Below are 12,444 nucleotides of genomic sequence, written 5' to 3'. Positions count from 1 at the left end.
CACATTAATAGTACTGTCCGCGGGAAGAGGGAGGGTTCCTGGCATAACCAGTCTGGACAAGCTGCACACTAGTCTTGCTCTCCTCAAAACCTTATCCCTTATGTCCCCTGGCAATTAATCAGTTCCCTAATATCAAGCTGAGAGTTAATCAACTGTGCCACTTGGTCCCAGTATGGCTCTAAGTAATGGCTTCAAAATATTTTTGGTGTCCAGATATTTTAGTATGTTTTTAAAATAATATTTGGAAACAAAATATACTTCTAGCCATATTCTTAGAGTAATCTCACCGAATTATACTAAGGCTTGTGATAAGAGACTTTTTTTTAAAAAGCTGAACAGTACCACTTAAAGAAATAATTGTTGAAGCAGTGACAAGGACAGTTAGTTGAGCACATCTGAAAGCTTTCTGTGCCCTGGAGGTTCCCATAGCTCTTGAACACTGGCAGTTCAATCCATAGTAGTGAAGGTAGTTCATGCTGAGGCATACTGCCATCATTTATTACCTGCATCCATATATTTTAGTCCTTTTTTGTAAAAGGGGTCTCTAGCATCTGACTGCACACAGCCTTCCTCACCTCACAGGTGTCTTTGCCAAGGGGCGCTACTCTCCTCATGAGAGATGGAGCTTCTTGGGGGGAAAAGAGAATGGAGGTTCTGAACACGAATACTGTTTTCAGTGTAAGAGTGTTTTAAAGTTCGTTATATTAGAAGATATTCAGCTTTTGAGAAGGCATTCAAACATAACCTATTAGAGTTAAAGTGATACGGTTTTTGCCCTTACCTTGATTTTGGGCCACTGTTTAACCCTCCTGTATAACATGAATCCCACCTTCACCACCAAACAGATGTTCATATTGTACAGCAAATACTGCACTTAGCTGTTTGATTGTAAGTGGCAAGCAACTGGTTCTAAAATTTCATTTTAGTTTTCCATAATCAATTATCAGAGACTATCAATGATAGGAGACTTTGGGAGACTCAGAGGACACCTCTGCAATGTTCCAGGTGTTCCAGAGTCCAAAGCTTGTCTCTTGTGATAGCACATTGCTATTCACTGCGTCTTTTTCATGATTAGGAAATGTCATGTTTAGGTCAGGCTTAGCCAGCGTGTTAGGTAAACCTGACTTCTTCTCTACCTTTTTTCCTGGTAGAGGTACAGGGTAACATCTCCAGCTTGATCTTTATTACATTTAATGTTGTTTATTATGATAGTGCCTAAAGCCCAACCAAGAATGGGATCCCATTGTACTATGTATTGTACAAAAACGAAGTAGTAGATGGTCTCTGCAGTGAGGAGCTTACAGTCTAAAAAGATAAGACAGAGTGGGGGAAAGGATAGAACACACAAGCACAGTGAACGATGTGATAGCAACAAACGTCATGTTCCACTTTTTAGGAATGTGGTGGTGGTGAGAGGGCTTGGTTAGGAGGGGATAAGCTAATTGGAAGCAAAGGGAAAGGGAACCAGTGGATGGAGCAGGGGAAAAGAGGGGAAGATATGTAGTAAAAGTGAGGTGAAGAGACTTAAGGAGAGGGTGGGAGCAAGTCAGCACACGGCAAAGAAAGTCACGTGAAAACTGAAGAAAGTTCCAGATATCAGCTGGTAATACAGGCTACAACTCAACCAGCCAAATTGAGCTACAAGGTGTTACTCTCTGCCTCCACCAGGAAAAAGTAGAATTTATTTTGGGCTTAACTAGCACATGTTAGGTGGGGGTTGTCTAAGCTGTATCACTCTTCCTAGTCAAGACAAAACTTTAAGCCATCAGGCTAGCATTAGTTTCTTACAAAATTATTTATTTTTCTTTGTTAGAATTGCATATGCTCCCAAATGGTGAATTAATTAAAAGCTCTAGATAAAATAATGGTATATTACTGTTCCTTCTAAGTCTGCCACAATATCATCCAATTTAGATCTACTAGTTGATTGATTAACTTCTACTTTTAAAGCCACGTACTTGCTATCTGCAAGTATTGATACACAATCAAATCCAACCAGGCCCCAGAGTGGGAATGAAAATAGTGGTGGAACTTTCTCCCATGTGGAATGCCAATATGAAACTGCTCACAGTAGACTGCAAATGTTCAAAATACCATCAAATGTGTTCTGCTGGGCTCCTCAGTCTCCACCTCAGTGGGGCTTGGGATAATCATGAGTGGGGCTGGGTTAAGGCAGACGCACAATAAGTACGTGCTCTGGACCTCTGCTCCCAAAGTAATGTGAAGATATTGGAATTTCAGTTTTACATAAAAAAAAAAAAAGTTGGGTAGAAAAGCTTGAAAACATGAAGTGAGTCACTTCTGTAGTGGTGTCTGCAGACAGTCCTCAGCAGAGGGAGAAGTAGCAGCCATTAAAGCCTGGAAGGAAACTATACAGGAGCAGACTGCCCTCCCCTGCCTGTTCTGAGAGAACATTGGCTGATTGGGTAAGAGAGTGGAGCACTGTATGATTTATTCCCCCTAGAGGAGTTCTTCAGATGCCCCTTCTGTTCTTCCCTTCTGGGCTTTTGGGTCCAAGGGTCAGACTGGCTGTTGGGGATGGTATCTTCTAGGCACCATCCACTCTTAGCACCAAAATGAGCCATAAGCAGATTGTTCAGATCTTCATAATAATTCTGTCAGCCATTAAATAGTTATCGGTGTTGACATTTAAATTATCTTTGGACAACTCAGTTCACTACCCATTGAGATGTATGGGGCAGTTCACAATGGAGAGTATTGTTTCGTGGTCTCTCTAAATTGGGACAGACATTGCTATGCCGTTTACACTCAATTCATGTATTCAAGGTTTTGTTTGCAACTGTCATGGCTAGAATTTTTTTATGAAAGTTGAGAATGTAGCAAACTCAGATGAAAAAATTCCAGATCAGCAACGTGGCATCATTGTGTCCATTTCCAGCCCTGCACCCCACGAAAGACTTTGGAACTAAATGTCCAATTTGAATCTTTACGTAAGTAGATTTTAGGGCTAGAATCTTCATACAGCTCTAACCCCTCACCCTCCTCCCCCGATACCTAAGAGATTTTATGTAAAAGAACCACCAAATATTGGCCTGGACATTATTTTGGATTTCTGCACCTTTTTGTTTTGTTTTTTCAGAGTTAGGTGATCTGAGAATATCAGTTGGTTGACATCACTATGAAGAGACATGGTAGATCAGTTATTATTCTGAAAAGTTCACTAAAGCTCAGAGACAGCATTTTGTTTTCTCTATAAACTTGTGTTTGACTCATTTTTAATTTAACCTTTTTGTGCCACTGTCAGTCTAAGTGAAATACAAGTTGAATGTGCTTAAAAAAACAAACAAACCACCATGAATTTTTCTGAATGCTTTATAATAGTTTCCATGTTCCTGTTTAGGCTGAGAGCTTGATATCTTTGTATGGGGGGTAAAAGAGCATAAAATACAAGTTACACCTTTGCTCTTTGGGCTTATCAGAATTACTGCTATTGTGATGTCTGATCGTTCGGATGCAGTGTTGGTGGTGTGTGTTTTGAGCTCTACTTTCTGTGTAGTGTTTTTATGTTGTATAAAACATAGGAACTTAGGGTTTGCTATACCAGTTTGATTAACTGATTTGCAGTCTGGCATCTTGCTCCCATTTTTGGCCTGTGACCAATACCTGATGCTGCAAAGGAAAAAATGAAACCCCCCAATAATGCAATTACACCATCCTATTTGTAGGAAGGGAGTGAACTCTTTTTCGCAACCTTTGTATAATCAGATTTACGTCAAGAGCATGAGATTTGATTACTTCATTTTTGCATGTATAATTACAAATGTTTGAAAAAATTATTCATCCCTTTTTAAAATGTAGTTTTAATATTGGACTCTGTGGACTTTGCAGTAGTAAATTACACATGTTAACTGCATGAAATGTGACCTCCTATTCTGTATTTGCCTGAAATTGATGTGAAAGAAATACTGAATAGATTGAAGTACAAAATATCAGTACAGTTATCACCTGACAGAATAATAAATTTGTAAATCTCACTCTAGTCTTAATGGTAGCTGTATGTATAGTGACTCAGTTTTAAACAACATGGCAAACAAATGAATATGCATGTCAGAAACAGAAATGTTTATGTGAAATGTATATCTGTTATGTGGAAAGAGAATGTCTTAAGTAAATTTTAAAAAAAAAGTCTGATAAATAATCCAGTGTAAGATGAATATTTACTGTGTACAGATGCTGGGTGCTTGTTAATGGTAATACTCTTTGCTTTTAAAAAAAAAAAAAAACACAAAGATTATTTTACTGCTGTTAATTTTTTATCCTCTGCTGCCCTCTTCAGGTCCAGTGATGTAGATCTTTGGAGCAAGGTAAGTGAAGATGGTAACGCTGACATTTATAAATAGAACTATTTGGAATGCATTCAGAAACAAAATCTCTAACCACTACATGTTTAAAATGCACTACTGTGAATTTGAGTTCAGTTGCTGGTAACAGGCAGCCCTGACCGTAACTTCTGATCATGACATTTGTCATTAAGAAATGACTTAATCTGGTCATGCCTAGTAGTAGTATTGGGTTTGTATGGCAGGCATATTAAAGAAAAAACTGATGTGTTAGTGCCACTTTATTTAGTTTTTTACATGATACTTCTATGAATTCTAAGTATAACAAGTATAACAACTTTTTTTATTGCTTATGCAGTCGCTAAACCCAATATACAATTTTATGTAGATTCAGGGGCCAATTCCTATGACTCCTTTTCCTTCAGATGTTTGCTAGGACTTAAAAACAAAGCTTAAGGTGAAAAAAATTGCACTGTGTTACTACTATGTTGTAGTAATATGAAGGATCTGATGTAAATGAACAAAAGCAAGGAGATTCCAGATGAAGGCAGTCACCCAGCTCAAGTCACAAATGGAAATTACTGTGATCATCTTGTCCTCCCAGTTGTGGTCCACGTTACATACCACCCCACAATGTAACACATTTGGTAATATCTGCAGAGTACTGGATAGTGAAGTCGCTGGTAGATCAGGACTGAGATGCATTAATAGAGCTGTGAGTGGGAAGCTTTCACTATGTTGAGTTCAGCACCTTGCTTTCAGGAGTTTACTTAGTTTTATTTTTAAAGCTGCTATCCTGTACTTGTTTCACTGTGCCACTCTGAAGTATTGCATGGATCATAGCATGTTTTCATGATGATCTTGTATGCTTCAATCTGCCTGTGAGGAAAACTGAGGACAAAGTAAAAATTGTAACTTAGAATGTAATATATTTGGGGTTAAGTCAGCTAACATAAACGATAACTGTGAAGCAAAAGTAGATTGTTCTTGTGCTTCATTGCCTTTTTCTAATGTGGAAGGAAAGTCTTAAACTTTTTTCAAAAGGAAGTTTTTGGAGTGTTTTGGGTTTTTTTGTTTTGCTTGCTTTTTTACATTTGAACTATCAAGAATGTCACACGGGAAATTCCCTCCCATTGCTGGAGGAGCCTGGCAAGATCTTTGGCAATATCAAATAGTGATGCCACAAGCATGAGGCTGTAATCTGAACTGCTGCTGCTCTTTCCCACAACTGAGAAAGAGAGGATGCAGTTTCTCTTGTGACAGTAGTTGAGCTGAAGTTGTTTGCTAAATTTACAAGTAGATACATTTTTTTTCTTAAGGCATCCAATTTTAGAAAAAAGCTGTCTTGCAATTCAGAAGTCAAGTATTGAAATTGAAAAATATCCTTATAATGAACAAAGATTGCGCTTCCAAGGAGTCTCAATTTACAAGACTTCTTACAATGTTCAATTTTTAAAACAAGTAACAGTCACTCTTTTTGGTATTTCCTCTCATCCATTCCTCTCATGTCATTCTGGGGTTTGATTTCTGGAGCAGTGGGCTGTATGTTCTTGTGACTTTTCTGATATATTTCCAAGTACGAGTAAGAAGGGGGTGGGGGCAAAAGCTGTAGTTTAACTGTCCACATCTTGTTTTCTTCATGTAACTGAATGTGATGTAGGCATCCCAGAGCACGACAGGTGTCTGGCTTTGTTTGTTTCTTTCTATTAGCAAGTGAAGATGCGTGGCTTTCCTCCCCCTTTTCCATTACGTAAAATAGAGCTTTGTTCCCTCAGTATTTAGGTAACAGTGTGTGTACCTTTCTCACCCATTTGGTTTAGCTTTGGTACTAACATCATAGTAGAAAAAGCCCAAATATAGAACACTGACATCCTTGAGAGAGAATGAAATTAGGACTTTATTTAATGGCTGTATCTTCCCGTACTAAGAAAAAACAAAGATGTTTTAAAGTTTTTTTGTATTTAGGGTGAGCATTTATCATATCTGTTTGGGGAGAGAAGGAATATAGGGAGAATACCTTTTCTAAAATAAAATATTAGCTACTCCTTCAGTTTTATAAGACCGATTGGACCAATGTCAAATTGGTTAGTCTTTATACACTTTATTTAAGACTCAAGAACTAAATGTTTTTGTTTGGTGCTTTCTATGTATGTACAAGGTGTCATTAAAAGTGAATTTACTTGTTTTCAACCAAGGTTGCAACTGATGTGGAATATCTAAATTATAGAAATTTTCAAATTAACGTTGTAGGATATATCACTTTTTCTGCACAGCTTCACTTGTTTCAAACTGTAAAAAAATAAAAGCTCTATGGTCCAGTTTCAGGCTTTTCAGCAAATTGGAACATAATTTTAACAACTCCAGAAGTGACATTGGTTAATGATTGCTGTAAGCAGTGTCTGTCTTATGATCACTTACTTTGTAGGATGATACATAAACAGAATAGAATAGAGTCTAATTGCCATACCTCAGAAAACGTTTCAGCTGCAATATATATATATATATATATATATATATATATATATATATATATTTATATTTTTTGAGGAAAACCTATTATTTACAAAAAAAACTTCCTTGTATTTTATTTTTTCCTAGTGAATTACTATGATGTGGTATAGAATAATACCTTAGTGGAGAGGTACTTTATTATTTGGAGAATTCAATTTCAGATACTATTTGTCCTTTCTTGCTTCTGTTGACTGCAGTGTACGATTATTCTGTCTTACCAGATAACTGAACTGTTGTACAAGGATGGACGTTATTGCCAGACGCCTCCAGGACCAACTGGTAGAGTTTCAATTTCTATGATTGTAACTTATCCACAAATCCGTTCTTCTGTGTAATGATGGGCTTGAGGGATTACAACAGTAAACACTGATTGCTTCTTTTTGAAAGTGAAATTTGAAAACATGTTAGGTAAAATCTTTATCCTGATAACCACAGCATATTTTATCAGATCCAATGTGATCTTTCATTACTCTTTTTAATTAAAAATATATTTCATATTTAGAAAAATGAGCAGTTTTTAAAGCAAAATAGATATTTAGAATAAATCCGTCTGTGTCAATATTATTCATGTAGTGAAAACGTTTAAGTAGAATCTTTTCCAACTAATGGTCATTTTGATAACCTTTTCTAATTTTATTAAACAAAATGGTACCTATCAATCCAAATACATTATTTTGAAACAAATTGACTCTGTTTTCATTTAATCTAGAGAAATACATTTTCTATTTTTTGTTTTAATTCCTATTTTTCTGAGTGTAAGTTTCGTAGAGGAAACCAAACCTTTTGGAAAGTCCTTAGCTATTTCTTGAGGCTTGAATACAAGGCTATATAAATTTTTATGCTTGAATGCACAAGAAAATTAGTGCTGTTAGCTAAGCCATCTTTGTTAATCTTGATTTTCATTGGCTAATAGGCAGCTCTTCACAGGATTATTGGATCTACTTGTTAAAATTATTTAATATTCTTTACTCTGTATTTATGTTCCACTAGCTGGCTATAAAAAGCATTTTAATACAAAAATGTGTAAAAGATGCAGAATAAAATATGCAAACCTTTAGGAAGCTATTTTTTCTTTTGAGCAATGACAAAATATTTGTGGCAACTATTTGGGGTAGTGGGTAGGAAAGGGGGGGAAGGCCTTGGGCAGTACCACTTCTGTCACACAGTGGTGGAAAAAATAGATTGAAGTAAGATTCTGTACTGAAAAGCTGTCACTGGTTCTGAAAATAATTAATATTCCTTTCACTCACCAGTTAGATATGTGCTCCCAAACCACATAATCTCTATGCCTCAGTGATCATTGTTGCCATTTCAGAGCCTCTCATCAGGGTGACATCTCACACCAAAATGATTTCTTATAAATTAATCTTGATAACATGACAGTCTCAGTAATTTTAGTGGAATGCTTTCTCTTGTTTTTTTCCACAGAAGCTGTTGGCTATTTTCTTTATAACTTGATTGACAGCATGAGTGACTCAGAGGTACAGGCCAAGGAGGAGCATTTGAGACAATACTTCCATCAGCTGAAGAAGATGGTACCATTTCATTTTTTGCTACATAATGCCTGTCCTGCCTGACATGTATCTATTAGATTTGAAATTGCTGCTTTTAAGTACAACAGACCACTTCTCAATGACATGGAAGAGCTGGAGACTTAAATTATGTCTGAGATAATTTCTGTTAGACAAATTTCAGTTTGGTTGTGTTTCAAAACTCATATAATTTTCCCCCCACCTCTTGATACAGAATGTAGTAATCCCTACAAATATCTACAGAGGCCTTCGCAACCTGCTGGACGCCTATCGTGTTCCTGAGTTAATTAAGGTCTGTGGTTATATAGTAACTATTTTGTTTCTTCAAAATATAAAATATATATGTTGTGTGTTCCAGGAATATAGTCTTGCCAAAATAGATTTATTTGATTAACTGTGTAAAACCTTCATCCTTTCCCTAAATCTTCTTTGCTCTCAAAACCCAATTTAATTTAGGATATTTGTGAAGAGCTGCATTTGATGAAAGTATTTTAAAGAATCAGTCTTTTCCTTTTAGTAAACCTAATAACACTAGAAAAAAGCTATTGTACTTAGAATTAACTTGCCACAACATTTTAAGCATCATTTTATTCATAAAACTTTTTGTTTTTATTTACTGATATTTTGAATGTCTTATTAAATTCTAGGATATAATTTTATTGGCTGATAGAGAAAAGTTGTCAGTAGCAGACATTCCAAAAGTAAGTAAATTCACTAATAGCTGGATTTCTTCGTGGCATGGTAATCAATTTTTTTTCAGATAATGCATGAAAGTATTAACTAGTTCTCAGTGATATACTTGTATAGTCTACAACTAAAAGTATTCCCATTTTGGGAGGAGTTTGGGGGCCATGTGGAAGGAAGCACAGTCTAGTGACTAATATACAAGATTGGGAGTCAGAATATGTAGGTTCTTCCTCAGATTTGCTGATTGAGCTTGGCGATTCACTTAGGTTCTGTGCCTCAGTTTCCCCATTTGTAAAATTCAGCTCATAGTGGTGGTGTGAGGCTTAATCAGGTTATGCACTCTGAACTCCTTGAATGACAGGAGTATAAATCCAGTATGGTGGTGGCTGTATGACATCAAGTCTTTTTTTAATCTTCAGTGTGCCTAGATCTGAGAGGTAAAGAAACAGACCTCTTTTCTCTACTTCTACCATTAAAGAAATGAGCCTGAGAGAAGCTGATGTTTCCACACTGTAAAAAGCTCCCATGGCTTCATTATGCTGTTGTCTCAAGTTCTTAACTAGCATCAGCTCCTTAATTAGCTGCAGCATTCTTAATTGTTACAAATTTTTCTTTTGACTTATGAATGAACAGGTTTCATCTTCCTTTGGCAAAGTGACCTATTAATTTTCTTTTTTTTTAACTTTTGTTTTCTTTTTATCACCTGTTTTTAGAATACTGAACTTGGAGTGTCTGCTTTGGAGGAGGAACTGGAAAAACTAAAAGCTGAAAAGCAACCTATTGGAAATGTCCTAAAACAGCTTATAGTTGCTCTCTGTGCAGAAGAGGTAACTTGAGCAATGCAGAGATCATTGCAAATGCTGAGCTATATTTAAAACGAATGTAGATGACTGTATTATGGATAGATGTATTTAAGCAGGACAAGCGCAGTGCTTGAGGTTTCAAGGTTTGATGCTTATAAATCAGACATAAGGGCAAAAAAACAATTAAATAAAAAGGTTAACTAATTTCAGCTACACCTTGAATGACATGTTTTGGGGTTGCTGAAGTTTGTTTACAATAATCTGCAAAGTGAATGATAGTAACAGCTGTGATAGGTTTATCATACATGCCAAATGTCCTTTCAAGCCATGGCTCCGGTCTCTTATATCTCTAGATTGTCAAGCAACTGATACATGCAGTAGTCATTTGCAAGTCAAATATTACTAGGTTGTTAATGCAGGGATTGAAATTCCATTTTCCTGCTGGAGGAAAGCTCTTTCTGAGATAAAGAGACTCTTGCCTTCATTCGGCGAGCGTCCAGCTGTAGCTCATATTCATTTTAGTGTGTCTGCAATTCGTGGGATATCATCAGACTTTTGTCCAATTTCTTGTTCAGTATGATTTTGTCATATACCCATGGTTTTACAAAGAGCCATAACTGTGTTTAAGATTATAGCATAGTATTCAGTATTGCTGTAAATCCAGCCTTTGGAGAGATTCTGTTTCTCAAATGACTGTCTGTTACAATGTTGTACCTGAGACTATAAGAATAGTCTGATAAGTCATAAGCTTTAATATGGCACCCATTAAATTGCATAAACAGCAATGCAAAATACATATTTTAAAAGATTATGGCAAATGCTGAAGCAGCCTGTTTAATTCGATTATGAATTGGTTTCTTGTCTTATAAAGTTTTTTTTCAATTTTATGTTTAGGATATTGGTGCCTGATAAAATTAAAGCATGGCATTGTACATAAAAATTAGTCCATATTCCATAATCAATCATGTTTGTAGTTCTATGTGTGACAACAAAAATCTGTCCGTAATAAAGCATTGTAAACACTTCAGTTAAAACAGGTAGACTAACACCTAAAATACACCTTTCAATTAAGTTGAACTGAAACAGTTTGGGAACAGGTGAATTTATTTTTAAAAATAACTTTTATTATTAAAATCAGTTAAAGCAATACCAGCTTTGTTTCACAAACATTTTTTTTTGGTATTAAAACACTAAAGGTATTCATATAGCTACACACTGAACCTAGCATTCATAATGTCGTATTGACTTTTTCTGTGGTTCACATCTTTGCTCTGTTCCTCTTTTTTTAGAATATGCAAAAAGCCCTTGAAGTGAAAGCCAAATACGAATCGGACATGGTTGTTGGTGGCTATGCAGCCTTGATAAATTTGTGCTGTCGACATGATAATGTAGAAGATGCAATGAACCTGAAAGAAGAAGTGTAAGTACACCGGCACTGAAACATGTCACAGAGATTTATGCTGATACACAGACCTTGTTGAATTAAGTAGGTTGAATATTAACCCCTTCATACATTTTTAATTAGTTTTTCCCCTGTGTATAATTGTTAAGAAAGACCAGGAATTGTTGGCAGTTTATTAGCACACTTTGAAAGTGTGTGTGTGATGTATTATCTTAAATGAGCAAATTATGATGTTTTTGTCAACAGCCTTTAGCGTTTAAATTCAGGTTTGTTTTTGAAAAATGGTAATATAACTGCATTTATATTGCATCAGAATAGCAATGCTTGTAAGTGACATTATATTTTAAGACCTGTCAGCAAACATTTCCTTTTTAAACCTCCATTTTCAGAGATTATATCTTGGTTGTGAACATTAGCTCCCAGCTAAAATGTGTTATGCATGATTTGTCTGGGAGCAAATTGTTTTACAGAGCATCCTCCTTTCTTGTACCTTTCCCTCCTCACCCCCCAAAAAAAATTAAAATTCAATTTTAATGTTACAGTGAATCATAATAGTTATGTATTACTTTTGCATACTTTTGATTCTCCCCCTTCCCTTGCTAAAATTTACTTGGCTTTTACAGTGGAATTCAAGTCAGGTGTCCATAATGTGGAGGGAGCTCTGTCAGTGTTGAGAAAGAGACAAAATGGCTCACTCGTTAGCACTGGGAAACTTGCTATTGTATGTATGTAGTAACTTTTTCCATGCTGGTTTTTTTATTTAAATGTCTCATCGTGAGATTTTACCAAGTAATGATTTTGAGTTTTATAGTAGTGCTTCAAAGGTAGGTCAAGACTCAGTGATCTGCTGTGAGCTTATTATGGGAGCTGCTAACAAGTGCCTTAAAAAGCACCTTCCTGCCTTCCTTCCTTCAATATTCTTGGGAAAATGACTAAATTAAAGAAACAGTACTATGAACAGTAGAAATTGAAGGCTACAAAAGGTGGATGACTTTGTTCAGTACTATTTGTACTGTAATACTCAAAGACGGGGTGCTTGCAGGAAGAAGTTTCTGTCCTAAATATAGGAGAAGTGTGCCTTGTTCTTCCCTACTGTCAAATTGATAAAGACATACCTTTCGTAAACTCTCTGAAAAGTTTCTTTGCTGCCTAATATCCTTTTTTCAAAGAGAAAAAATGTACTTTCAATAGCAAACTTTGACTGTCAG

The 12,444-nt window shown here is 36.0% G+C and overlaps 1 protein-coding gene across 4 annotated transcripts in view; it reads left to right on the top strand.

Moving 5' to 3' along the window:
• Positions 1–12,444, top strand: part of LRPPRC (leucine rich pentatricopeptide repeat containing) — a 168,695-nt gene that overhangs the window by 49,430 nt on the left and 106,821 nt on the right. For all 4 annotated transcript variants that reach the window (XR_012158261.1, XM_073339084.1, XM_073339083.1 and 1 more), the window contains 7 exons: positions 4,298–4,325; positions 7,034–7,091; positions 8,241–8,347; positions 8,559–8,636; positions 8,992–9,045; positions 9,745–9,858; positions 11,124–11,254. Coding sequence is in view for 3 of the 4 variants with exons in the window: in XM_073339084.1 (XP_073195185.1) it covers positions 4,298–4,325; positions 7,034–7,091; positions 8,241–8,347; positions 8,559–8,636; positions 8,992–9,045; positions 9,745–9,858; positions 11,124–11,254 (570 nt within the window). In the remaining variant the exon portion in view is untranslated. The remainder of the gene's footprint in view (positions 1–4,297; positions 4,326–7,033; positions 7,092–8,240; positions 8,348–8,558; positions 8,637–8,991; positions 9,046–9,744; positions 9,859–11,123; positions 11,255–12,444) is intronic.

The sequence above is a fragment of the Lepidochelys kempii genome, chromosome 3 (genome assembly GCF_965140265.1).
Source record: "Lepidochelys kempii isolate rLepKem1 chromosome 3, rLepKem1.hap2, whole genome shotgun sequence".
In the NCBI taxonomy this organism is placed as follows: domain Eukaryota; kingdom Metazoa; phylum Chordata; order Testudines; family Cheloniidae; genus Lepidochelys; species Lepidochelys kempii.
This window is presented reverse-complemented; position numbering and strand designations above follow the sequence as displayed.